Source organism: Bos taurus, chromosome 3, assembly GCF_002263795.3.
Source record: "Bos taurus isolate L1 Dominette 01449 registration number 42190680 breed Hereford chromosome 3, ARS-UCD2.0, whole genome shotgun sequence".
NCBI lineage: Eukaryota > Metazoa > Chordata > Mammalia > Artiodactyla > Bovidae > Bos > Bos taurus.
Genome location: NC_037330.1, coordinates 115,866,906 through 115,894,755, shown reverse-complemented (window position 1 = coordinate 115,894,755; position 27,850 = coordinate 115,866,906). Strand labels below are relative to the sequence as shown.

Below are 27,850 nucleotides of genomic sequence, written 5' to 3'. Positions count from 1 at the left end.
ATCGCCGTGGGCGTCTAGCACCTGGGGGATGTGCTTCTATAGTTTCTGCTCCCAGAACTCCCCTCGGTGCATGAGAGGAGAAGGGAGACTAGAGGCTTCCACTTACGTTACTGACTCCTTATGCTGTAGGATGAAGAAGTATATGTTGCGATTGTTTTCTTGGTTCATAGCCAACTTGTCTGTGTTCTGCTTTCTCTCTCTGCTGCTCCTGCTGCTGCTAAGTCACGTCAGTCATGTCCGACTCTGCGAGCCCGTAGACGGCAGCCTACCAGGCTCTGCCGTCCCTGGGATTCTCCAGGCAAGAACACTGGAGTGGGTTGCCATTTCCTTCTCCAATGCATGAAAGTGAAAAGTGAAAGTGAAGTCGCTCAGTCGTGTCCGACTCTTAGCGACACCATGGACTGCAGCCCACCAGGCTCCTCCGTCCATGGGATTTTCCAGGCAGGAGTACTGGAGTGGGGTGCCATTGCCTTCTCTGACTCACTTGTTATTTCAGAGAGGACTTTTAGGTTTCCAAGTCTTTCCAAATTAGACACGAGTGTTTATTCCCAGTAATATAAATAGATCCGTGGTAGGAAAATGCAATATTATATACATCAGGAAAAGCACTATAATCATTTCAGATCATGCAGAAAAACTATCTGATGAGGTGGAATGCCCACTTCTTATTTTAAAAATTCTAAAACAGAGAAGAGTTAATTCTTAGCATAATAAAAATTGAAGCTGAATAAAAAACAAGGATTTGTTTAATCTTTTGTTTACTCTTTTTCCCTGTGCCCAGAACAGTATCTGGCACATAGTTCTAAACGCGTGCGTGAATGAATGAAACAGCAAGTATTTTTTAAAACAAAAGAGAGCTCTGCACCTAATGAGGAAACACTACAGGTTGGTTGTCCCACAAATGGAAAGGAAAATATGGATGCTTTTGTCCCCTAATATTTTGTGCCTGCATGCTCAGTCGCTCAGTCATGTCCAGCTGTTTGGGACCCTGTAGACTGTAGCCCGCCAGACTCCTCTGTCCATGGAATTTTCCAGGCAAGAATACTGAAATGGGTTGGTTGCCATTTCCTACTCCGGGCCTAATAATTAATACCATAGTATACGTTTTTGTCAGTATAGTGACATTGAAAGGAAAGAAGGATATTTTTAAGAAAGTAGAAAAACATATTTTTTAAAATCAGTGATAGACTAACTGTGAAAGAGAGAGATATGAAAGTTTAAGAAGTTTAAGACGTCTACAAATGTTGAAGAAATTTTAAAAGACTTGAATAAATGGTGAGACGCGTCATGTTTCTGGTTAAATGGAAAGATGGCATGACTGCTGTGGGTAATTTATAGACAGGACACAATTTCAATTAAAATCCCAACAGGATTATTTATTGAACTTGAAAACATAATTATTAAAGTCATTAGGATTAAAATCGGGAAATAAGAACAATAAGGAAGGACAAATAGCACTGTGTTTTCAAGAATATTATAAAGAAAAATAAGGTAAACGCATTACACTAATATCAAAGTGCAAGCATAACTCAGTGAAATAAAGAAGCGAGTCCCAGAACCGACAAACATACATGGGAATAAATAGCATGTGATAAATTAAGTTTAAAAAGTAATAGGAATGGGAAAAATACACTCGCAATAACTAGATTGCCTTAATTGCTAAAGCCAACAAGCAGGAGAAAACAGGATTTAACTTCCCTGGAGAAAGGTCACAATTTTCCAACTATAGAAACAAAGATTTTTTCCACTGTTAAAATTACAGTGTCTATGTAGTAATCGAACCCTAAAATAAGACAGAAAGGAAGCCAACCAAAAATAAAATTTATTTTTTCTTATAAATTGTTTTACTTTATAGTTTTATTTAATTATCAACATGATTCCTATTTGCTGTAACAAGTAAAATAATACTGAAATATACACAGAAAAAAAATCAGTCTTCTCCTCCCTCTAGCCCCTGCCTCGTAGCTAATCCAGATGAACAGTGCTTGCCTTCCCCTGCCCCTGGCAAACGCAAGCACACACTTGTTTGAGGCTCTCCTGTCCGCATTGAATCGGTGATGCCATTAAACCATGACCAACTCAGTAGACATGAACTTGGGCAAACTCCAGGAGATAGTGAGGGACAGGGAGGCCTGGGCTGCTGCAATCCATGGGTCGCAAATAGAACACAACTTAGCGACTGAACAAGTCCTATCCCCTTTTATTTCGATAACCCAGATCGCTCCCCAGCCCAGTTTTTCCCCTTCATATTCTGTCTTTAGCATCCCCTCTGTTCACTTAGCACTTCCCCTGGTGGCTCAGTGGTGAAGACCCTGCCTGCCAGTGCAGAAGACATAGGTTCGATCCCTGGGTCAGGAAGATCCCCTGGGGAAGGAAATGCCAACCCACTCCAGTATTCTTGCCTGGAAAATTCCACAGACAGGGGAACCTGGGCTACAGTTCATGGGGTCACAAACAGTCAGACACAGCTTAGTAACTAAACAATAACACCTGTTCACACACAGTCAAGTCATCCTCATGGAACTGAATGTGTTCATCCACCTAAATATTTATTCAGTGCTGGTGGTGAAAAGCTAAAGCGGAGCAGGTGAAGCTTAGTCCCATGCCGGATTCCACACTGGGGCTTAACCACAGTTACATAACCATTCCCTGCAGTCTGAGTATTTTCAGTTTCTTATTACAGTTTTTATTTTTTACAGCTTTTGCTAGCACAAAAATGCATCACAAAACTTTAATATTTCTGCTTTTAGTTCAGTAGGGATTCCCAATAGTGGAATTGTGGGGTTAAATGTGTACATATGAAAGGTCCATGCGTGTGAAAGTGCATGCCTGAATGCTCAGTCGTGTCCAACTCTTTGTGACCCTGTGGACTGTAGCCTACCAGCCTTCTCTGTCCGTAGAATTCTCCAGGCAAGAATACTGGAGTGGATTGCCATTCCCTTTGCCGGAGGATCTTCCTGACCCAAAGATCGAACCCAGGTCTCTTGCATTACAGGCAATTCTTTACCATCTGAGCCACCAGGGAAGCCCACGTATGAAAGGTTTATAATGCAAACTTGATAGCTGAAGACAAGCAATCCATTGTCTAAGGATTTTTGACAAAGCCAGTAAGTGACTGTGAGTAGGCGGATCCTGGGCATCTAGGCAGAAGCCCAAGGTTAGCATCTTGGCTCTTCCCAGATGGAATTGTTTGCCTTTGGAAGAGTCATATAAACTCTCACATTTTCCAGTTCCCTCCTTTGCAAAATGGAGAGAAGGGCTCATCTCACAGAATTTCTATAAGGATGAAGTGGAAACAGTTTGTGAACGGCGTCTGTATAAATGCTGTGTAAACCTGCATGCAACAAACCCACATGCAATGATCATTTCTACTTAATAAGTGAGTCCAAGAGGAAAGGAGTGCATGCATGCTCAGTCGTTCAGTTGTGTCTGACTCTTCACAGTCCCATGAACTGTAGCCCGCCAGGCTCCTCTGTCCCTTGGATTCTCCAGGCAAGAATACTGATGTGGGTTGCCATACCTTCTGCCAGGGGATCTTCCTGACCCAGGGATCGAACCTGGGTCTCCTGCATTGCCCGCAGATTCTTTACCACTGAGCCACCAAGGAGACAGCTACACAAATGCCTCTAGCATGTATCCAAGTGTCAGTCAATGTCAGTAACAGCTGCTGCTGCTGCTAAGTTGCTTCAGTCGTGTCCGACTCTGTGTGACCCCATGGACTGCAGCCTACCAGGCTCCTCCACCCATGGGGTTTTCCAGGCAAGAGTACTGGAGTGGGTTGCCATTGCTTTCTCTGGTCAGTAACAGCTAAAGAAACGCAAATGCAAATTCAAGTTGTGCTTCCATTTTACACCCAAACTGGTCTAAACCAAGGCCTCCGAGGAAGAGGAATGCTAATGCACTGGTGAGACGGGTGAAACAGACCACAGGGGGCTCAGGACTGACTGCCCATTTGCGTTTGAATTCTGCTCTTTCCAGGATGGGACTGGGGCTTTTCTCTGTGGACTTCCATCATTGGCACCCCCACCCCACCCCAGAATAATTGACTGGGGCAAAGGGTTGTAGTTAAACCGAATTTTATGTCCTCCTGTTTAAAATAATGAGCCATCGGCATCCTGTGCAGAGCATCTGACTTCCGAGAAGAGGTCGCTGCTGCTCGGAGATGCTCATGAGGTGTGAACGAGGTCACCTGAATTGCTGTGAGTTCTGATGCTCAGGCATTCCAGACGGATCAGGCCAGCCCCTCTCCGTCTGAGTGCAAGAGAGTTCCTGTGCCCAATCCCTGGCTTCTGCCTCCAGACCTTGAAGCCATTTTTCAGGCACAGTAAGGAAATAGCAGGGCTTCCCAGGTGGCTCAGCAGTATAGAATCCACCTGCCAAGCGGGAGACGCAGGTTCAATCCCTGAGTTGGGAAGATCCCCTGGAGAAGGAAATGGCAACCCACTCCAGTGTTCCTGCCTGAGAAATGCCATGGACAGAGGAACCTGGCAGAGGACGTGGAGTTAAAAAGAGTTGGACGTGACCTAGTGACTAAACAACAAGAAAGGAAATGGCAGCAAGGTGGTCTGATTATGCGACAGATACCACTTGTACAAAATAAAATGGGGGCTACCACCCACCTCCCTGTGTAAGATGAGGAGGCGGCAGATCTGTTGGCCACTGGCCTTGGACACAGTGGGGACCCGCTTCCATGATGCCTCAGGCAGGGGCTATTCTCTTAGGCTCTGAGATGTGCGGGACAAATATATCTTCAGGGCCAAAGAGACATTGAAATCCCAGTCATGGACCAAGGGTTTGGATTGGGATTTGGGGAGAAAATTAAGTGAGAACAGTATGGGATCAAACCACGTATGGCTGTGGTTTCAGAGTCATTGTGAACCCTGCCTGGAAGCCCAAGAGCCTGAGACTCAGAGGCCATTATCCTAGGTATGCAACATGCGGGTGATGCTTTCCAAGTCAAGAACTAAGGTTGGTAGCGATCAAAGAAGCTGAAAGAATGTCAGAAATGTCAGGAGCTTTCCAATGCGGGAGCAGCTGGCAGGCATCATCACTCAGAAGGCTAATTCTCTGGCGAGGCGGGGGCCTGGCTGGCTTCTCACATTCTTTCATAATTTTTCAGGGGTGATCCAGGTTTCGTGCTGGGGAGGTATCATTTGATTTTGAGAAATATTCAAGCATCTCTAATTTATTGACAAATCTCAAATTTGATAAATATATTTCATATTCAGAGTTCCTATTCAAATTTTCCTATTTTCAATTTTATTTTGCTTTATTTATTTCATTTTTTAATTGACAAAGCAAAAGACTTTATTGGGAAGGGGCACTGGGGTGGAGAGCAGGAAGGTAAGGGAATCCAGGAGAACTGCTCTTCCAAGGTGCTTTTTAGGGGCTTCTCAGGTGGCATTAGTGGTAAAGAATCTGCCTGCTAAGCAGGAGACTGCAGGTTTGATCCTTGGGTGGGGAAGATCCCCTGGAGGAGGAAATGGCAACCCACTCCAGTGCTCTTGCCTGGAAAATTCCATGAACAGAGGAGCCTGGGGGGCTGCAGTCCATGGGTCGCACAGAGTCAGACAGGACTGAGCGAATTAAGAACTGCCCCCCACCATAATCCCCATGAGATGTGCCAGCATTGGCTCGGAGGTGATGAAATGCTCAGAGCTCACAAATAGCTGGTGAGTCCTGTCTTATCAAGTGCCGCGTTCGTTTCTCAGACTTTGCGTTTTCGGATGATTCTCACCTCTTATTTCTCCTGTTCTGTCGATCTGGGTGAAATGTCTGTAGTTGAGGTTATTTTTCATGCAGCCATGTGATGAGTTCCATTTTCCGCATCACTTGGTCCATCTGGAAGTTTGGATGCCCATTTGGAGAACCGGCTTCAGCCTTGCCTGTTGCAGCAATTTGAGAGCAAATGGAAACTGGTTGGTGGGGGCGGGAAGGGTGTGGAGTGGGGATGTGGCAGGCAGTGTACAGCAGTGGCGGATTCTAGCACGCACCGCATGGCAATTTTGAAAATCAGCAAAATGATGAAAGTTGAAGATAAATGTCTGTGAAATTAAGATTTAAACTATAATTGAGGGAAAGCTGTGACATAAATAACCACCATTTACCAAGTCAGGATCTTTACCACATAATAATTTTGCAGATGGTGACTGTGGCTTTGAAATCAGGAGATGATTGCTTCTTGGCAGGAAAGCTATGAAAAACCTAGATATTGCATTGAAAAGCAAAGACATCACTTTGCCAAGAAAGTTCCATATGGTCAAGGCTGTGGTCTTTCCACCAGTCATGTACGGTTGTGAGAGCTGGACCCTAAAGAAGGCAGAACGCCGAAGAATTGATGCCTTCAAACTGTGTTGCTGGAGAAGACTCCTGAGGGTCCCTTGGAGAGCAGAGAGAACAAACCAGTCCATTCTAAATGAAATCAACCCTGAATATTCCGAAGCCGAAGCTGAAAGCCGAAGCCGAAACTCCAATACTTTGGCCACCTGATGTGAAGAGCCGACTCATTGAAAAAGACCTTGATGCTGGAAAAGATTGAAGGCAGGAGGAGGAGAGGGTGTCAGAGGATGAGATGGTGGGATGGCATCACTGATGAATGGACATGAGCTTGGGCAAACTCTGGGAGATGGTGAGGGACAGGGAGGCCAGGCGTGCTGCAGTCCATGGGGTCACAAAGAGTCGGACACGCCTGAGCGACTGAACTGAACTGAACCTAGCGGGTGGTCACCCACCATCCCCAAGGGTGATGCGTCTGTCCACAGACCTCCCCTGCCAGCCGCACGCTGCACTGTGTCCAGTTCCTTTCAAAGCTACGCTGAGGAGCTGGTCCCATGCCAACTGAGTGAGCCCCCGGGCAAAGTTCAGGAGACCTGAGAGATTGTATGTAGACAGGGATGAAGCTGTCCTAAGATGTTTGGGGGGCAATCTGTAGAAGGGATGGGGGCCAAAGCGCTGGGGCGGGGGCAGATGGTTAGGGAGCTGCTGGGTGTCAACCTTGACCCAAGGCAATGGCCCCAGTTCATCTGGATCCTCACTGCCATGCACCTGCCTTTTTAAAAGTTCATTTAACAATATCCTTGAGGACATAGTAGAAAATAATTGTAGGACTTAACTCTTGAATACCTAGCTTTTCAATATTGTATGTGAGGGACCTGGAGATGAGTGACTGCCTTCTGCTGCACCCCAAACTGTGAAGGCCATTCAAGGTGGGCACCTGCCACCTGTCCACTTTCAGACTGAGCAGGCCCTTTCTATGGAACCTCATTTTTCACTGAAAAGATGACTGACATTCTGGCTGTTCAGACTCAGGTTCGCAGGAGACACTTTCTCAAAAAAGAACCAAGTAAGCCTGAAGGAAAACAATTGAGGGTATTTGTTGCTAATAATAAAATTCAAGCTTTCTAGCAAAAATTACAAGTTTGGAAATCTTCTAGTCTGAGAGACTGTGAGTCTGAGAGCTTCCCATTGCTTAGCTTTAGAGTCTGAGATTGATGGAGTTGTCATTCAGTTGCTCAGTCGTGTCTGACTCTTTGCAACCCCATGGACTGCAGCAAGCCAGATTTCCCTGTCTTCACTATCTCTAGGAGCCTGCTCAAACTCATGTCCATTGACTCAGTGATGCCATCCAACCATCTCATCCTCTGCTGCCTCCTTCTCCTCCTGCCTTCAATCTTTCCCAGCATCAGGGTTTTTTTCAATGAGTCAGGTCTTCACATGAGGTGGCCAAAGTATTGAAGCTTCAGCATCAGTCCTTCCAATGATTATTCAGGTTTGATTTCCTTTAGGATTTACTGGTTTGATCTCCTTGCTGTCGCAGGGAGTCTCAAGAGTCTTCTCCAACACCACAGTTCAAAAACGTCAATTCTTTAGCGCTCAGCCTTCTTTATGGTCCAGCCCGCACATCTGTACATGACTACTGGAAAAACCATAGCTTTGACTGTATACACCTTTGTCAGCAGAGTGATGTCTCTGCTTTTTAATATGCTGTCTAGGAGTTATTGATGACTGCGATTTTTGATGCTATGCAATGTATATCAGCTTTGGGAAGATCCACATAAGTCAGTGGACCATTAGTTTTGAAATGATCAAGACCTGATGTTACAGAGTCACGTCTGAGTGAAAGATCTGTTCAGCGCACAAGACACATGACTTTTAATTTAGCAGGGAAGGCAAAGTTCTTGATAAGGTTTCAGATTCTACATCACCACCAGCCTTTAGGAAGCTCCCACTCCTCAGGCTGTGGTGTGGAGTCAAAGCAGAATATTCACAGCTATCTAAAAGGCTATTAAAACTTTCCTCTCTTTTCTAGTTACACATCCACGTGAGGCCAGATTTTCTTTCTATACTTCAACCAAAACAACATACTAGCAGATTGAATACAGAAGCACATATAAGCATATAAGCATTCCGCTAGGTTCCACTGAGCCAGAACACCAGCACTCTTTAATTTTTTTTCTTCCGGGAAATATGTTCATTAAAAATGTTACTTATGTGAACACCTAATGGGTTTATTATTGTTGTTTTTAATGAAAATGCATATTTTAGAAAGGTTGCCGTTTTAATACCTAATACAGTAACTATCAATAGCTAGAACTCACATAAACAAAAGCTTTGGGGATCATCAAAAATTATCCAGCATGTCAAGAGTGGGACTTCCCAGGTGGTCCAGTGGTTAAGACTCTGCCTTTCAATGCAGGGGGTGCAAGTTTGATCCCTGGTCAGGGAACTAAGATCCCACCTGATGCAGGGTGCAGCCAAGAATTTTTCAAATAAATAAATAGAACTTGTTTTTTCAAAAAGAGTGTCAAGAGCAACTAAGGCCAAAAGTTTGAGAATAAAGAGTCATCTTGAGCATGGGCATCTTCTAACCCTTAGATTCTGGATTAATGGAACAAACTTGATAAATGTTTTCTTTCTCTATATGGAATAAATATAACACTGGTGTCCAAGTAGTTTCTCTTAGAAAAATTAACTTTGTATCCCTTCTGAAATTTCTCAACATTAAATTTCAAATTCTGCCTTTTAGAACATAGAAACTATATGGTTACAGAAAACAATGACTATTCCTATCTCTTAACATGTGGGGCTCAGACTCACTGAAATCTAAAGCATGCGTGCCTATGTCATGCACGAGTACCAAGTCTGTAATTTGAACCATGCCATGTTTCTGTTTTATTTCAAAATCCTGTGTTTATCCTACATTTTAAACAGGAAGAGATAATTTGTGCTTCTGTCGTCATTCTTAACACAAGCATGGAGTATTGCAATAATTTTTTTTTTTTAAAAGAGGCAGAAGAGGACAGTCTGCTTTAAGGAGAGAGGTCTGACTCAGAGTAACAATTGCTTTGAGGAGAGAAACCTGCTTCTGAATGTCACCAGGTCCTTCTGCTCCGTAGAGACTGCATGTCCGGCCAGCAACTGGCAGGGAGCCCCATCCTAATAACCATCACTCATTTCAGTGAGCTTGAGCAGAGCCATCTCGTCGGGAATGTAGCAGAGAGGACTGCGCTCCTGGATGTTTATTCTGCCTTTTTTTTTTTTTTTCCTCCTCAGGAACTTAACGGGCACTTTTCCTGACTACCCTAATGAAGAAGAAGGAGGTTCCGCTATTATTTTTTCCAACAAGACCCCACAACAGGTACAGATATGCTTGAGAAATAAAATGTAGCTATATCATAATTGCAATCCTTTAAACCTTAGTTAATGAGTTTGCAGGGTTATTAGGTCTTGGTTATGTCCCTACAGATGTTTACATGGAAATACTTTTGATTAAGTGACTTTTGAAGTCACTTAATGTACTTTCAAACTTTTCTAATGAAATTCATGCTTTCTCCTCTCTTTGAAGACTATGTGACAACACGTGATTCTCATCTTCTTAGTAAGTGATGAGCATGGGACCTGAACACCTCGGTAGAAAAGAAGGCAAAAAATATTAACTTATTAAAAAACATTAATTTTTTAAAACTCTCTGGGAAAGAAACTTAAATATAAAGCGATGTTACTCTATCTCCTTTCATCTGTCAGATTGCTAACATTTTTAGATTGTGACAATAATTGGAGTGGGTAAACATGTGGGGAAAAGTCACTCCCGAACATTGTAGCTGGATACATAAATTAGCATGACATTTTTTGAGGGCCGTGGAATGAGTAAATATCAAAATGTTTATTAAGTATACCCTTTGACCCATAAATGCTATTTAAGGAACTTATACTAAGGAAATAAGAAGACAAGTTGCCATAGGGAACTTGCCATCAGTTCAGTTCAGTTCAGTTGCTCAGTCGTGTCCGACTCTTTGCGACTCCATGAATCGCAGCACACCGGGCCTCCCTGTCCATCACCAACTCCCGGAGTTCACTCAGACTTACGTCCATCGAGTCAGTGATGCCATCCAGCCATCTCATCCTCTGTCGTCCCCTTCTCCTCCTGCCCCCAATCCCTCCCAGCATCAGAGTCTTTTCCAATGAGTCAACTCTTCGCATGAGGTGGCCAAAGTACTGGAGTTTTAGCTTTAGTATCATTCCTTCCAAAGAAATCCCAGGGCTGATCTCCTTCAGAATGGACTGGTTGGATCTCCTTGCAGTCCAAGGGACTCTCAGGAGTCTTCTCCAACACCACAGTTCAAAAGCATCGATTCTTCAGCACTCAGCTTTCTTCAGTGCCTGCCCTCATACCGGATCCCTCCCCACTCTCCTGCCCCGACTTCACATGGCTGAAGGGAGGATACAGGGAAGGAGAGCTCCCAGGAGTGATGAGAGCACCCAGGAGGCAGTCAGGCTTCTGGGAGGACCCTCACTTATTGGGATGGGGTCACAGAAGACCTGCTTGAACCACAGCTCATGAAATGTGCCACCAGCCTTGCAGAGCCTGGGAGAGAACCTGGACCCAGAAATGCTGGGGGCTCCAAGCCTATGGAGCAACTGACACACCCTTCAGGACCCACAGGAGGTCACAGCTCTCACTGGGGCAGGAGACCCACCATGCCCACCCAGGACACCCGATATTCTGAGAAGAATCAGCCAGAGAAACCAGAAAATGACAGTGTTGGATGAAGGCATGTCCTTCCAAGGAGTAAACGTCTTATAATTTCATGGCTGCAGTCACCATCTACAGTGATTTTGGAGCCCAGCAAACTTTTTCCATAAGCAGAGAAATAGTAAGTAACTCTGCCATTATAACCTGAAAGCACAGACAATATGTAAATGAATAGGAACGGCTGTGTTCCAATAAAACTTTATTTACAAACATGGGCAGCAGGCCACAGTTGGCCCATGTGATACGATTTGCTGACTCTTGCCACAGATAACCAAAATAGCTGTTCTTGTCTGCACTGTTCACGGCATTGACAAAGAAGAAACCAGGCTAACGTGTGTTGTGTTAGTCGTTCAGTCGTGACCAATTCTTTTCAACCCCATGGACTGCAACCCGCCAAGCTCCTCTGTCCATGGGATTCTCCAGGCAAGGACACTGGTGTGGGTTGCTATTCCCTTCTCTAGGGGATCTTCCCGACCCAGGGATCAAACCTGGGTCTCCGGCATTGTGGGCAGATTCTTTACCATCTGAGCCACCAGGGAAGCCCAGTGTTTGCTAGTTGGGTAATAAGTTAAGTGACATGAAGCGCTAACTAAGCAGTGGTAAAAGCCATGTGTAGGTGAGATCTCGTCAGTACTGCCGACCCTGCGCTCAGCATCCCTGGCTCCCTCTGCTCCTCTGCCTGAGCCCTCTCGGTCAGGCGGAAGCTCTCCTCTCCCCGTCCCCTGTCAGAGCCGACGTCAGCTGCCAAAGCCTTCCCTCCACCCCCGCCCTCCTCCCCACTTGATGAGCTCCCTCTTGTTGGCCGTTCCTCAGCCCTGCCTGGAGTCACTGTCATTTTGATGCGCTGTTATTTCACTTTCTTACATGTTTCGGTCTTGTCTCTCCAGCTAAATTACCCGGCACAGGTTGTGTCTTGACAGACCCTGGCAGGCAGCCAGACATGTTTCATGTCAGTTTAGAAAGGTAACAATTACAGAATTAGGAATGTTGGTGGAATGTCTAAATTGTCCATGGGAAACTCTCGAAAGTAGAGTTAATGTGCAGTCAGACTAAAAGCAAAAGAAGACTGAGGACATCTGGTTAATACACTAGAATTAATACACAAGGCAATGGGGGCCACAGAGCAGTATGATTTTAAAAGGCAGGTGAGGTCCAGTGGCTAAGAGCTAAGAGCTTGCCCTGCGGAGGGCCCGGGGTCCAATCCCTGGTCAGGGAACTAGATCCCACCTGCCACAGCTAGCAGAGTTCTCATGGCTCAACTGAAGATCCCGGTTGCCACACCTAAGACCCAGCATGGCCAAATAAATAGACAAACATTTTTTAAATAGGCAGATGAGTGAAGAGTCAGGACAGCCTTGTGGTGAAGAATCAGAGTTTTCACTGGGTCTGCAGCCTCAGGCAAGGGTCTGACCCACTGTGTCTCAGCTTTCTGGTCTGGATGCAGATACCAGCAAGACCTGCCTCCCTGGGCTGAGGAATCAGTAGATGAGATGATACGTGGAATGTACTCAGAGCAGAGTCTGGCCCTCTGAAATTGTTCAGGGAATCTTAGCAGTTGTTACTAATGAGGGAGTGGGGAGGAGTGGGAGGAGGGGAGTAGAAGGAGAAAGGGGAAGAGGAGGAAGCTGAAAAGATAGATCAAGCATAATCATTATGGCATGCCTGTGTATAGTCATTTATATTTGTTAAAAACCAAAAGGGTAAAAAGACTTCCTATGAAGTGAGTATAATCACATTGATGCCAAATCCCCCAAAAGATGGAATATGAATAGAACCTCAGATCAGTCGTACTTTTGAGTATTAATTCAAAAATTCAAAGTGAAATATTAGCAAAACAACGCAGCCGAGTGGTGTTTATTCCAGAATGTCCGCGTGGTTAATGTCCGCGTGGTTGTGTTTTGGATGTCTGTGAATACATTGCGTTATCTAAAGAGATCTGAAAGGGAAAACCATAAGCTCATCACTGTGGGTGCTGAAAGGCATTTTACAGGGTCGACTCCCATTCTTGATATTAAGAAAACAAGACAAAAATGGAATGCATGGATACTTCTTTAACATGACAAAATATTTTTTAGGTCACAAGTTAATATCATGCTTAAAGAAATTCACAAGAAACACACTGATGTCATGAAAAATGCAAGGATACCCATCATCACCATTGATGAACAGGAATTCTATTGAACACTCTTAGACAAGAGAAAGAACAGTGAGCAATAAGTTGGAATGGAAGAGGGAAAACGATCACTTTCTGCAGATATGTTCTGTACTTAGAAAAGCAAAGAAAATAAACTGAAAAAAAAAAAACCTTAAACAACATGAGAAGATGAGGAGTTACAAAATTAATATGCAGAAAGAGAAAGCTTTTGTATGTTCAAAGAGCAGCTACATCTAGAAAATATAAGAAGAGTCCATTTACAACAGCAACAATGACACAAAGGTGGAACATCCAGGAATAAAGTTAATAATAAATGTGTGATGTGTGTAAATAAAAGCTTAAAACGTTCTGAAAAATGAAACTGAGCAGATGGAAAAGCATATTGTGTTCTTAGGTAGGAATGTTCAATGTTATAAATACTTCAGCTCTCCCAAACATAGTTTATCCATATAATATGATCCAAATAAAAATACCAAAAGCATTTTGTTGGAGTAGGGAGTCAGAGCATGCAGAGGGTGACTAATTTGATTTTAAACTTTGGGCAGAAAGTAAATAACCAGGAATAACTCATAAAATTCTGAGAATGAAGGGTAATGAGGAGGAACCAACCCTGCCAGGTATTAAAACATGTTTTTAAGAGCCCATTGGTACAGGCAGATGATGAGATGAAAAAGAACAGAAAATCAAGAAATATATCCAAATACACATGGAAATTTAGTATATAATAAAGAAGCCTGTCATCCTTCTTGTATAAGGAAAAGTAAAAGGACCATTTAATGAATGGGACTATAATAACCAGGTTGTCAACTGGAAAAGAAGAAAATTAAATCTCTGTCTCTTTATACTTCACCCCAGAATGATTCCAAATGGATCAAAAAAGATTTAAATGTCAAACAAAACAAAAACACAAAAGAACTAAAAGCAGCCAACAAAGAAATATGTCATAACCTCAGAGTGGAAAAGACCTTTTTACCTCTGTTGCACGACCCGAGAGTCATAAAAGAAAAAAAAGATAACTTAAACTACATTAAAAAATAATTTTAGCCTCCATGGCAAAACTGACTCCAAGTAAAGTCAAATGACAGATGACACACTGCAAGAATTTTTTGTGATGCGTTTCACAGAAAAGAGATCATTTTTCTAACATATAAAGAGCTCCTATGGCTCTATAAGAAAAAAAACTCAATAACCCAATATTTTTAAAGCCAAAAGATATGAACAGACAGTTCTCAGAAATGAAAATCTGAATGGATTTGAAAGATAATAAAAAATGCTCAACATGTGAAAAGATGATCAACCCCACACATATAAAGGAAATGCAGATTAAAGCTATGCTGACAGACAAGACTGGTAGATTGAACCTCATCAAAATTCAAACTTTTGGGCTTCCAAAGACACCGTTCAGTTCATTTTAGTTCAGTCGCTCAGTCGTGTCTGACTTTTTGCGACCCCACGAATCACAGCACGCCAGGCCTCCCTGTCCATCACCAACTCCCAGAGTTCACCCAAACTCATGTCCATCGAGTCGGTGACGCCATCCAGAAAGACACCATTAAGAAAATGCAAATACAAGAACAGACTGGGAGATGGTGATTGAAAACTTACACTTGATAAAGGATTTGTATCCAAAATGTACAAAGAACTCTTACATCTCAGTAATAAGACAAACATTTTTTTTAAATGGGCAAAAGACTCAAAAAGACAGTTCATAAAGCAATATAGATAAATGGCTAATAAGCACATTGAAAGATGCTCAACACCACTTGTCATTACCACTGCTGCTGCTGAGTTGCATCAGTCGTGTCCGACTCTGTGGGACCCCATAGAGGGCAGCCCACGAGGCTCCTCTGTCCCTGGGATTCTCCAGGCAAGAATACTGGAGGGGGTTGCCATTTCCTTCTCCAGTGCATGGAAGTGCAAAGTGAAAATGAAGTTGCTCAGTCGTGTCCGACTCTTTGCGACCCCATGGACCACAGCCCACCAGGCTCCTCCATCCGTGGGATTCTCCAGGCGAGAACAGCAGTGGAGTGGGGTGCCATTGCCTTCTCTGTGTCATTAGGAAGATGAAAATTAAAACTACAATGAGGTGTCATTTCATAACACTAGGATGATGTACTAATAAAAGACGGTAACAAATGTTGAGGATGTCAAGAAGAAGGAACCCTCCTACGTTGCGGGGGACATAAAATGGTGCATCTACTTTGGAAAACCAGTTTGTCGGTTTCTTAAAAGTTAAACACAAATTCACCAAATAACTCAGCAGTTCTGTTCCACTCTTAGGACTTGATCCAAGAGTAATGAAAACATATGTACACACACACACAAAAAAAATGTGCATAAATATTCATAGGAGCATTTCTCATAATAGCCAAATGTTTGAAACAACCTAAATTTCCATCCGTTGGTGAATGGGTAGGTGAGATGTGGAATAGCCATGCAACAGAATGGTACTCAGCAATAAAAAAGGAGCAAACCAAAGGAAAAAGCCAAAGGAAAGGGAGTGGCAGAGGATGAGATGGCTGGATGGAGTCACTGACTCAGTGGACATGAACCTGAGCAAGCTCCAGGAGATAATGAAGGACAGGGAAGCCTGGCATGCTGCGGTCCATGGGGCTGCAAAGAACTGGACGCAACTTAGCAACTGAACAACAAGAACAACACAACTTGGGTGAACCTCAAAAGCTCGATGAGCCATGAAAGGAGCCAGACACAAGAGACCACAGAGTATATGATTCCATTTATAGGAAATGTCCAAAAAGAGTGAATCCATGGAAGCAGAAATTAGATTAGTGCTGGAGAAGAAGGGCAGGAGAGGGGAACGATTAAGTAACGCAAGGGAATCTTGGTGGAATGATGAGACGTGTCAAAACTGATTTACGGTGGTGGCGGCACAATGCAATACACTCACTAAAAATGACTGACTTGTCTACGTGGAATGGGTAAATGTAAAGAATGTAAAATACGCCTCAACAAAATTGGACCTGTATCTTCAGAAAGAAAACAGGCAGCAAGCCAGATTCAGACTCCTCGATTTTCCAAACACAATGGCTGACTTTACAGGCACTAAAGCACATCTCTAATTCTGGGAGATTTTACTATAGTTGGAGAGCACAAGCCAAATAAATTCAACATTGGCACCTATACGAAACAACCGAAACGACTCCGACATGACATGCTATTTTTCACCCATTCAGCTGGCAAACACAAGCACTGTGTCAGTGAGCATGTGGGAAAGCGAGAAGTCACCCACATCGCTGGCGGAAGTGTGAATTAGCACAGCCCGCTGGGGGCAGTTTGACAGTCTTGTACATGCATGTGATCCAGCATTTCTCCTGCTAGGAATTATCCAGAAGATATGCTCATACACTTGCAAGATGACATTTGCATGCGTTGATCCCTGTTAGCTTTGTGGGTAATAGCAAAAGATTGGCGATGACCTTGACTTCCGTTGGGGGGAGAATGGTCAGATAAGTTATGAATGGGGAGGAAACGTTTCACTACATGCTTGTTTGTAATTTCTGAAGTGTGGATGGTGCTAATATTTTGTCTTTTGAAAATAATAAACTGGGTAAGGATCTAGGTGAAACAAACAATTGATGCACTGAATTGTATTGCCTCACAATAAGGATTTTATCCTCTTTTCAGATACACATATTTATATTTAATATTTTATACATATATATTATATACATTTCTGAAAGTTTCCAAACTTCCAAAGGCCAAAACATGTCCATTTTCCATAAGTGCACCAGAGCATGACGGTCCTGGCAGCCATAACTTGGTTCTATGGTCTGACCCCCAAGGAAAATACTGCTATTCTGACAACAAGGGACTTTCAGTCCTGTCGAAAGACACCCTTTTTATTACCAAATAGTGTACACAACACATACGTCACCTCTCACCTCCCCACACCACCTTTCTGAGCCTCCCCTACCCAGGATCTTCACTAGAACCTCGGGAGGTGGGTGAGCCTCAGGAGGATGTGGACCTGGACACGGGACTGCAGTTTTTTTAAAGTCCAGATGGTGCCTGAATATCCTACTTTGTTCATGATAAAACTGTTATGAACACTTAAAGGTGTGAATTAAGCTCCTAAAAACAACATAGCTATGAATTCAAAAATGCAATATTAGAAAATAAACCTCAGCATTTCAGTAAATCACACTAAGGCATAATCGGTGTACACTTGATCCCAGGAGAATGCTTTAGCACAGCACACTGGGGGTAAAATGATATTAGCCCTTTTTAAATTTTATTTATTTATTCAGCATTGTTTAGTCACTAAATCGTGTCTGACTCTTCGGTAACACCATGGACTGTAGCCCTCCGGGCACCTCTGTCCATGGGATTCTCCAGGCAGGAATACTGGAAGTGGGTTGCCATTTCCTTCTCCAGGGGATCTTCCTCACCCAGGGATCGAACCCACATCTCCTGCATTGCAAGCAAATTCTTTACCACTGAGCCACCAGTGATTACCTTGACTGCACTGGGTCTTCACTGCTGCTCGGGCCTTTCTCTAGTTTAGGCGGGCAAGCCAGGGCTACCCTGAGTTTGTGGTGCTCGGGGTCTTCATTGCAGTGGTTTCTCTTGTGTAGCACAGGCTCTAGAGAGCATGGGCTTCAGTAGCTAGGGTGCATGGACTTATTTGCCTGCAGCATGTGGGGTCTTCCCAGATCAGGGAGCAGTGTCTCCTGCATTGGCAGGCAGAGTCTTAACCACTGGACCACTGGACCACCAAGGAAGTCCAATATTAGCCCTTTTTTTTAATTTGCTCTCAAAAGTAACCACTGGAGTGAGTTTGGTGTGTGTCATTCTCTTACATTTCTTACCCTTCCAGTTCAGTTCAGTGGCTCAGTCGTATCTGACTCTTTGCGACCCCATGGATTGCAGCATGCCAGGCCTCCCTGTCCATCACCAACTCCTCATGTCTGTTGAGTCGGTGATGCCATCCAACCATGTCATCCTCTGTCATCCCCTTCTCCTCCTGCCCTCAATCTTTCCCAACATCGGGGTATTTTCCAATGAGTCGGCTCTTTGCATCAGGTGGCCAAGTATTTGAGTTTCAACCTCAGCATCAGTCCTTCCAATGAATATTCAGGACTGATTTCTTTTAGGAAGGACTGGTTGGATCTCCTTGCAGTCCAAGGGACTCTCAAGAGTCTTCTCCAGCAGTTCAAATGCATCAGTTCTTCGGTGCTCAGCTTTCTTTATGGTCCACCTCTCACATCTATACATGACTACTGGCAAAACCATTGCTTTGACTAGACGGACCTTTGTTGGCAAAGTAGTGTCTCTGCTTTTTAATATGCTGTCTAGGTTTGTTACAGCTTTTCTTCCAAGGAGCAAGCATCTTTGAATTTCTTGGCTGCAGTCACCATCCGCAGTGATTTTGGAGCCCAAGAAAAGAAAGTCTGCCACTGTTTGCTCATTGTTTCCCCATCTCTTACACTTTTAACTACACATATATGTATCCTGAAACGGTGAAGTGTTATTTTTTTCGTTTTTTTAACTAGTTGGATTTCACACTGAAGGCTGAATGTGTAATGCAGGTCGTCCCGATTTGCACTGTTTGAATCCCAGCTCAGGCCACTTGCTAGTTGTGTGCATGGGACTGCGCTCTCTGTGCCCCAGCTCCCTCGTCGATAAAGCAGGTTGATTACAGCTCCTAGTAGACGTGCTCGGCAATAAATGAGCTCACCAAGTGAAGCTCTCGGAACCGCGCCTGGCGACTGTAAGTGGTCGGGACGGAAGTGCTGATTTCATTTTAAAGCGGAGGAAACTGGGTCTCCCAGAGGTGCTGCCACTTGTCGCAGTCGCGCGACCAGTGACGCGCAAAGCCCGAGGGTCCTGCGTGTCCCGTCGGGGTCACTGTTTTACCTCCTAGAATTCACAGCAAGTGAGCGCCCGGCGAATATTGATCATATTGAGTGGAATCGTATGGGGTTTTTTTGCCTTCCCAGATGGCACTGGAGGTAAAGAACCCGCCTGCTGGTGCAGGAGACATGAGATGTGGGTTCCATCCCTGGGTCGGGAAGATCCCCTGGAGGAGGGCATGGCAGCCCACTCCAGTGTTCTCACCTGGAGAATCCCATGGACAGAGGAGCCTGGTGGACTACAGTCCGTGGGATCACAAAGAGTTGGATACCACTGAAGCAACTTAGCACATGTGGGTTTTTTTACAAACTTTCACTAATTCTCCAATGATGCTAATGCTATGTGAACTAGGTATTTTTAATCAATATTGTATTCTTTAAAAATTATTTGATTGTCTTATTGTTATTTTATTTATTTATTTTGGCATGCTGCTCTGCATGTGGGATCTTAGTTCTCCAACTAGGACACCCTGCATTGGAAGCTTGGAGCCTTAACCACTGGACCACTGGGGAAGTTCCTAACCAGTATTTTAAATTTTAGGACAATAAGTGGGTTTTTGTAGGAAATACAAATTAAATCAGAGATGAAAGAAACCAACTCCAAGAAGAGATGTATGGAGTGTAGGCAAGGAGCACAGGAGCTCTCGGCTGGCATTTGGGGAAGAGATGTGGGCAGGCCTGAAGCGGCCTGCAGCTGAGACGCTAATGAAGCCAAGACCACCGCCCCCCCTGCCCCACCCCTGGTGTCGGTGGGACCCCTGGGAGTCACAGCAGCTCTGAACTGGCAGGGAACTGGATTCAGAAATGTCCAGCCTCTCTCTCCACCTGCCGTCTGAGGCCCCACCGCTGCCTCTGCTGATGAATCCAGCCAGAGGCAGACGGCAGGCAGAGTGGAGAGGCCAGGAGGCTGGGTCTGCAGGGTTCAGAGCCGAGCAGAGAAGGGACACTGACCCACGCAAACACTTCTTTCTGGACCAGAAAGATAAGCCTCGTCTTCATCCGACTCTCTTAAAGTGCTATGATGATTTTGTTTCTTTGCAGGTTATTGATGATATTGTTGCAAGCCAAGACGAAGAGGAGAAAACCAAAAAGAAGAAGAAGGAAAAGAAACCAAAAAAAGAAAAAAAAGAAAAGGAAACCAAAGAAACAAAGGAAAAAAACAAGGTATTTGGAGTTTTAGAAACTGGGAGTTTTCTTTTTTCCTTTTTTGCTTTGACTCCTTGGAATAATCTCAAGTCTGCTGAGACTACAGTCACTCATTTCCTTGGAAACCTTAGCTGTTTTTCGTTTTTTTTAAATGCCGGTCGACAGTCAGTTGTCATCGTTTCTATGACTTGTAAATACCTGTTAGGCTGAGGAGTGGTCTCAACAACTCAGACACCTCACATTAGTCACATATGCGATCACTCTGAATGCTCATTCCTCAAGACACATGATCCCACTCATCCTTTCTCAAGGGTAGAGATAAGGAAAATTTCTTGGCAAACCAAATGACCACTACAAAGTCAAAACAATCCTGTCTACTTCCACCAAAGCATACTCCTTCCAATTTATCACTTCACGTTGACGTCTCAGACCTGTTTTTAACAGGACTTGTTTCTTAATACCCAAAGGAAAACAGAGTTCAGAGTCAGTGCGGGCCGGGCCTGCCCTGTGTGATGGGGTTGCTGGGTGGTGGGCGGGCAGGCAGGTGCTACATCCTGGGCACGACTGGAGGGGTCTTTACCCCCACATACGTGGAGAGGCCCCTGCCAGGGTGGTGGTTCTCTCCAACATAGACTCCTTCTTTGGGAAATAGAATTGCAGCTGGAAGGTAGCACCATCCGAAAACCTGAATGTGTGAGCTACAGCCTTTTGCCCAGATACTACGTCACAGCTGACCAAAAGCCCGACCTAAACCAGAGTGGGTCCTGAAAGGTTATGTCGCTCCGTGACTCTGTCCAGAGGCAGAGAGCCACCTCTAGCTCAGGTAGCCAAGGCCACGCTCCTCATCTTCCCAGAGATGGGTTCCCCCTGGCCGTCAGACTCTCGAATTTCTCCGTGGGGGAGGCAACTCACTGGGTGTGGTGGATGGTGCCTGGGAACTCTGACGCCATCACAGTGAGAAAGAAACAGGACCGGGTGTGTCATGAAGGAGAGACTGGACCCAGGAGGCCAAAGTTGTAAGCAAGGGAGAGGGGGTGATGGAGAGTATCAAACGGGAATCCCTGAAGTCCACAAAAATGCAAGGTATCACGATGGTGATAAGAGCTAGCATCTTGTTTAGAATTTCTCGGAGTGGGGCTTCCCTGGTGGCCCAGTGGTTGGGAATCCACCTACCAATACAGGGGACGCGGCTTTGATCCCGGGTACCGGAGGATCCCACGTGCTGCGGGGCAGTTAAACCCGTGCTCCACAACTACTGAGCCCTCCCATCGAGAGACCTCTGCAACAGGAGAAGCCACCACAATGAGAAGCCTGCCCTGGGCAGCAAAGAGCAGCCCCTACTCGCCACAACTAGAGAAAGCCCAGCAGTGAAGACCCAACTAAGCCAATAAATAAATAAAATTCCTGGGCTTGATCGTGGCCGACACAGCAGGCGGGGGCTCACCCCCTCCTTGCGATGAATGTGAATCTCACAGCTGCCCCCACTGCCCTGTCCCTCTCTAACCCTGGTGCTCTGTTGTTAGCTCTCTCCTCTCCTTGGTCTCCCCCCTCCACCGCAGTGGATGCTGCATGCATGCGGCCCCTGTGACTCCCCCTCAGGACCAAGGGGCTCCATCCCCAGCTACAGGATGGGGTGCTGCCCCCTCACACTCGGCCCCTCCCCAGCAACTGTTCAGGGTCTAAGGCAGGTGCTCGAAGTGAGGTTACCCACCCCACACTGGCCAGCTGCCTTCAAGGCTAGTCACCTTAGGGGGATCCCTGGTGGTCTTGTGTTTCCACTTCGAGGGGGCACAGGTCTGATCCCTGGTTAGGGAACCAAGATCCCACAGGCTGTGAGGTGCTGCCAAAAATTAATTAATTAAATGAAGAAATAGAATCATCTTTAAAAAAAAAAAAAAAAGGGTAAGTTAGGGTACAGAGACCCAGCCCCTCACTGCCCAGGACAACTCTGAAGGGTTCTCCCAGCTCCTGGGTGCCCTGTGGGATCAACTACTGATTTCTCACCATTGCAGCCCAGTTCAGCTCCCCCTCTGCCCAGTTCAGCTCCCCCTCTGGCTGGGGCTGCTGCTCTCCCTCCCTCCCTCTTGGGGGACATTGCCAATAAACCACCTGCTGGTCTTCAGTCTTCTTTCCAGGGAGCCCCACCCACAGGACCAGCTATTACCTTATCTCATAGACTTAGACTTACAAAGCTTTAAACCTTGATACCGGTGTGATAATTTGGAAAGGGTCTGTTTTCCCTTTATAGAAATTAGCTGAAATATTCAGATGTTTTTATCTGAGATCTTTGCCAAGTTTTCTGACTATATATGTGGAGCTGGCGATTGATAGATGCCCAAGTGTTAGAACAATACTCAGAAGAATAAGCGAACAGCTCTGCCCCTATGGTTAGGGGTGAGTTCACACCGATGTGAGTTCAACAAAGCTAGTTGCCTCTGTCTCCTGCCTTTTACCCTCTAACCAGGATAAACAATAATAGATGTCTTTTTCTACAGATCAAAATGCTGATTTCCGCATAAAGATTTGAATAGCTTTAGGAATGATTTCAGGATAGGATTTTTTTTAAGTCAGTGGAAAAGATAATCTGATCTGTAAGAAACATACCAACATCATTTAAATGTGCCAAGGCTTCTTAGAGATTAATATTTCCTATTTTAATAATCACATTATCACTTTGTAGACCTGCACTTTTCATATAAATTCATGTCCAAGTAATTCTGAAGGATTATCCCCATCATATGCAACTACATCATAAATGCTGATGTACTCAAACTTTGCTTTTTTTGTAGAAAGCCATTCATCATTAAGTGACTCTTTAATAGCTAGTTAATAAAATGCTGTCACTCAACAAAGACCAGATTGTGTAGCTGATAATTTCAGATTTTTATGGAACAAGCTTCACTAACAGCGAATTTTAATTTGCAAGTGTCAAACTCACCCATGCATATTTAGAAGAAGAGATGCTTAGAATAAAATTGAAATTCTTCCAATTGTCCCTGTTCCCTATTAGGCACTGTTTCAAAATTATCTTGCCAAGTGGGGAAGGATTTTAAAAATTAATTGTATGAAGTGAGCTCTCTCTTTTTTTTTTTTTTTTTAGAATGAGTTAGAATTTGGGGGGTACAGGCAGATCAATAGGGTAGTAACTGGTCCTTTGGGTGGAGTTCCCTGGAAACACTGAGAGGGAGGCTGTGAGGGTGGTTTATTCAGAACATCCCCCGAAAGGGAGGGAGGGAGAGAAGCAGCTCTGGTTAGAAAGGGAACTAAGCTAGGCGGAGGGGGAGCCGGACTGCGAGAGGGGAGCTGGGCTGAGTGGGGGGGGATGGACTGACAGAGGGGGGCTGGACTGACAGAGGGGAGCCAGACTAGAAAGGCGGGGAGCTGGACTGATAGAGGGGAGAATGGACTAGAGAGAGGTGGAGCTGGACTAGAGAGGGGGGGAGCTGGACTAGAGGGGGGAGCTGGACTAGAGAGGGGGAGCTGGACTAGAGGGGGGGAGCTGGACTGAGAGAGGGGATGATGGACTAGAGAGAGGGGGAGCTGGACTACAGAGGGGGAGCTGGACTAGAGAGGGGGGGGCCGGACTAGAGGCGGGGGGAGCCGGACTAGAGAAGGGGAGCTGGACTAGAGAGGGGGAGCCGGACTAGAGAAGGGGGGAGCCGGACTAGAGAAGGGGGGAGCTGGACTAGAGAGGGGGAGCCGGACTAGAGAGGGGGGGGAGCTGGACTAGAGAGGGGGAGCTGGACTGAGAGAGGGGATGATGGACTAGAGAGAAGGGGAGCTGGACTAGAGAGAGGTAGGGATGGACTGACAGAGGAGAGCCAGACTAGAGAGAGGGGAGGATGGACTAGAGAGAGGGGGAGCTGGACTAGAGAGGGGGGAGCTGGACTAGAGAGGGGGAGCTGGACTAGAGAGGGGGGGAGCTGGACTAGAGGGGGGGAGCTGGACTAGAGGGGGGAGCTGGACTGAGAGGGGGGGAGCTGGACTGAGAGGGGGGGAGCCGGACTAGAGGAGGGGGGCCGGACTAGAGGGGGGGGGCCGGACTAGAGGGGGGGCGGACTAGAGAGGGGGAGCTGGACTAGAGGGGGGGGGCCGGACTAGAGTGGGGAGCTGGACTGAGAGGGGGGGAGCTGGACTAGAGGAGGGGGGCCGGACTAGATGGGGGGAGCTGGACTAGAGAGGGGGAGCTGGACTAGAGAGGGGGAGCTGGACTAGAGAGTGGGGGAGCTGGACTAGAGGGGGGAGCTGGACTAGAGAGGGGGGGAGCTGGACTAGAGGGGGGAGCTGGACTAGAGAAGCGGGGAGCTGGACTAGAGGGGGGGGCCGGACTAGAGGGGGGGGGCCGGACTAGAGAGGGGGGGGCCGGACTAGAGAGGGGGAGCTGGACTAGAGAGGGGGGGGCCGGACTAGAGGGGGGGGAGCTGGACTAGAGGGGGGAGCTGGACCAGAGAAGGGGGGAGCTGGACCAGAGAAGCGGGGAGCTGAACTAGAGAAGGGGGGGGCCGGACTAGAGAGGGGGAGCTGGACTAGAGAGGGGGAGCCGGACTAGAGGGGGGGAGCCGGACTAGAGGGGGGGAGACGGACTAGAGGGGGGGAGCCGGACTAGAGAAGGGGGGAGCCGGACTAGAGAGGGGAAGCCGGACTGGGGGGGGGCCGTACTAGAGAGGGGGGGGCCGGACTAGAGAGGGGGAGCTGGACTAGAGAGGGGGGGAGCTGGACTGAGAAGGGGGGAGCTGGACTGACAGAGGGGAGCTGGACTGGGGATGCATGTGCAAAGGAGCATAACTATCCCAAGGGTAGCTGTTGGGAGGGGCCTGGAGAGTGCACAGATCTGGAGGCTGGCCAGGGATGGTTTTCTAGGCAACAATATCCAAGCCACAGAACCAGAGGACAACTTCAGAGCACAGGTGATGGGAGGCCGGGGAGGGTGTGTGACATCTGGAGCCCACAGAGGCTGCGGCAGGCAATGAATGAGACCTCGGGGCCAGGCAGAGCCTTCTGCGGAGAGAAGATGGATAGATGGTCATATCCAGGGTAGTAGTGACTTGAGTAGATCTGAGTTCAGCAAGTTGTGGCCTAAGATCCATGCTTTGTGGCCGTGTCATGGGATGGACTGGGAGTGGAGAAGGGATTGACTGAGGCAGCAAAGTCAGTTAGACCCAGGGTGGGAGCAGGGTTACTACAAGGCCTGGTCCTACCCAAGGCCAGGTGTGGGCTGGAGGCGGGGATGGTCTGAGTCTGAAGTGTGCATCCAGCCTCACAGGACACGATGCATTTAAAATCAAACGTCGTTCACGAAGTTGAAAGAGAAACAAGTGCGTTTGTTGACCTTGTGGATTTTTTTTTTTTTTTTCCCTGAGAACATGATGGACAGGGTAGGCGCTGCTGGTGGTGGAAAGAGCTGGGCTTTTACAGCAGCCCACCCGCCTGGCTCAGAGACCCCCCTTCCACCCCTTCATGACAGCATCTCCTTCCTGGGGCCACCTCTACCTGCAGGACCGTGACCCTCCCACAGGGCCTCTCCTCTTGACCCCAGAGCAGCGGGGGAGAGCTCCCGTAGGCACTCCATCAACCAGGAATCTGAGGATGAGTGAATGTCCCTGTGGGGTCTTTGAGATGGTTGAACGTGGAGACGACTGGAAGAAGTTTTGGGGTGTGAACTTGTAGGTTTCAGTGTCCCTGCTTGGATTTCCAATTTATTTTGGGCTTCGTAGCATGAGAAAAGAGTAAGGGGCACTGTGGTGGGTCTCTGTAACTGTAGACAAGAGCACCTTAAATTAAAATAACTCAGACTTCCAATCTTATATTCATTTGATCAGCTCACCAAGAAACTTTGCAAGCATATTCACGTTTAAATTAATGGAAGTTCTCTATTCCTTTCCTGGATCCACCTGGGGGTCCTCAACATGAAGATGCCGAAGGACAGAAGGAATTAGATGGATCCAGGCATTTTCTTCTTTAGGGACTGGTAGGCTTCCAAAAATAAGTCTTTCATCCATAGGCAAGAAAGTGGAAATCTACCTAAACGTCATTCCTGATACAAAAACTAACTCAAGATGTATCATGGACTTTAACATGAAACAATAAAACCTGTAAATAAAAACCTTGGGGAAAAGATCTTCAGGATCTGGGGCTAAAGAGTTCTGAGACCTAACACCAAAAGTGTGACTCATAAAAGAGATAAATTTGATCTCATCAAAATATTAATAGCAGTTTTATGTTCTGTAAAGACCCTGTAAAGAGGCTGAAAAGATAAGCCATAGACTAAGAGAAAATTATTTTCATATTATTTATCTGGCAAAGAATTTGTATCTATAATACATAAAGAATTCTCAAAATTCAACAGTAAGAAAACAAACCGGTCTTTATTTGGGATCTTTGGTTTTAAACTGGCTTCCCTGGTGGCTCAGATGGTATATATTAAAAAAAAAAAATCTTCCTGCAATGCAGAAGACCCGGGTTCGATCCCTGGGTGGGGAAGATCACCTAGAGCAGGAAATGGCAACCCACTCCCGTATTCTTGCCCAGATCACATGGACAGAGGAGCCTGGTTGGCTCCGGTCCACGGAGTGCAACGAGTCGGACACAGCTGAGCAACTAACACACAGGTTAGTTGCCTGAACAGAGGTATTCAGGCTTGCAGATAAGGAGATCCCCTTAAAGGGGGACCTTGATAGAGGAGAATGCTGGTGCCTCAAGGGCATTTTCTGCAGACCAATAGCAATCTTTGCAAATATGCTTTCAATATCAGCATAATTTCATTTGCGTCTCTCTGGACCTCATGTTGGCTTTGGAAGAGAAAACATGGGAAAAAAGCACTCTGCAGTTCATCCTTACAGCTCTTGTTTTCTCTTTGTTATTTTTTCAGTGTTCCGTATGTTCAACCATTTGGGACTATTTTCCTTTATATATATATATACATATATATATATATATATTTTCCCCCCCACCCCTTGGCCGTGCTGCACAGCATGTGGGATCTTAGTTCCCCCACCAGGGATGGAACCCACACCCCTTGCATTGGAAGCATGGAGTCTTAACCACAACCACCAGGGAAGTTCCTGGAACTGTCTTCAATGGTTTTGTCCTGTTCCTAACACACAATCGCACAAATACTGCCGAGTCTTGTCTCTGTTTCCTGCAGCCATAAACAGACTTGGCTTGGTGTTAATTCTTCTGGGAAAAAGCTCGGGCCTGTCTCTATGCAATTCAATTAGCTTGAAAAGCTGTTGTCTGTCTGCAGTGCCCCCAGGCCACTTCTGGGCTGATTTTTCCCTTTTGCATCTAAAAGTGGATTACAATTTCTCTCTGAGTTCAGTGAGAAGTCATCAGCCTCTTCCCCATCAGAGTGACCTCTCTCCTATCCCCAGGACACAGATCCTGAGGGACCCATCAGATAATCTGAAAGCCACAAGTGATCAGGCTGACGTATGGGCTTACATGTTAACAGATAAATGCCTAGATGCCTACCCCCATCTAAAAAGCCTAACACGTGGCCCCACTTGAATTTAACCCCTTTCCACTGATCTGAGATTAAAAGACTCTTGCTCCTTGGAAGAAAAGCTGTGACAAACCTAGACAACGTATTAAAAAGCAGAGACATCACTTTGCCAACAAAGGTGTGTATAGTCAAAGCTATGGTTT

At 45.9% G+C, this 27,850-nt stretch overlaps 1 protein-coding gene across 4 annotated transcripts in view; it reads left to right on the top strand.

Moving 5' to 3' along the window:
* IQCA1 (IQ motif containing with AAA domain 1) overlaps nt 1-27,850 on the top strand; it is a 188,575-nt gene that overhangs the window by 72,910 nt on the left and 87,815 nt on the right. For all 4 annotated transcript variants that reach the window (NM_001206547.1, XM_010803867.4, XM_015467211.3 and 1 more), the window contains 2 exons: nt 9,553-9,637; nt 20,102-20,224. In NM_001206547.1, coding sequence (NP_001193476.1) covers nt 9,553-9,637; nt 20,102-20,224 — 208 coding nt within the window. The remainder of the gene's footprint in view (nt 1-9,552; nt 9,638-20,101; nt 20,225-27,850) is intronic.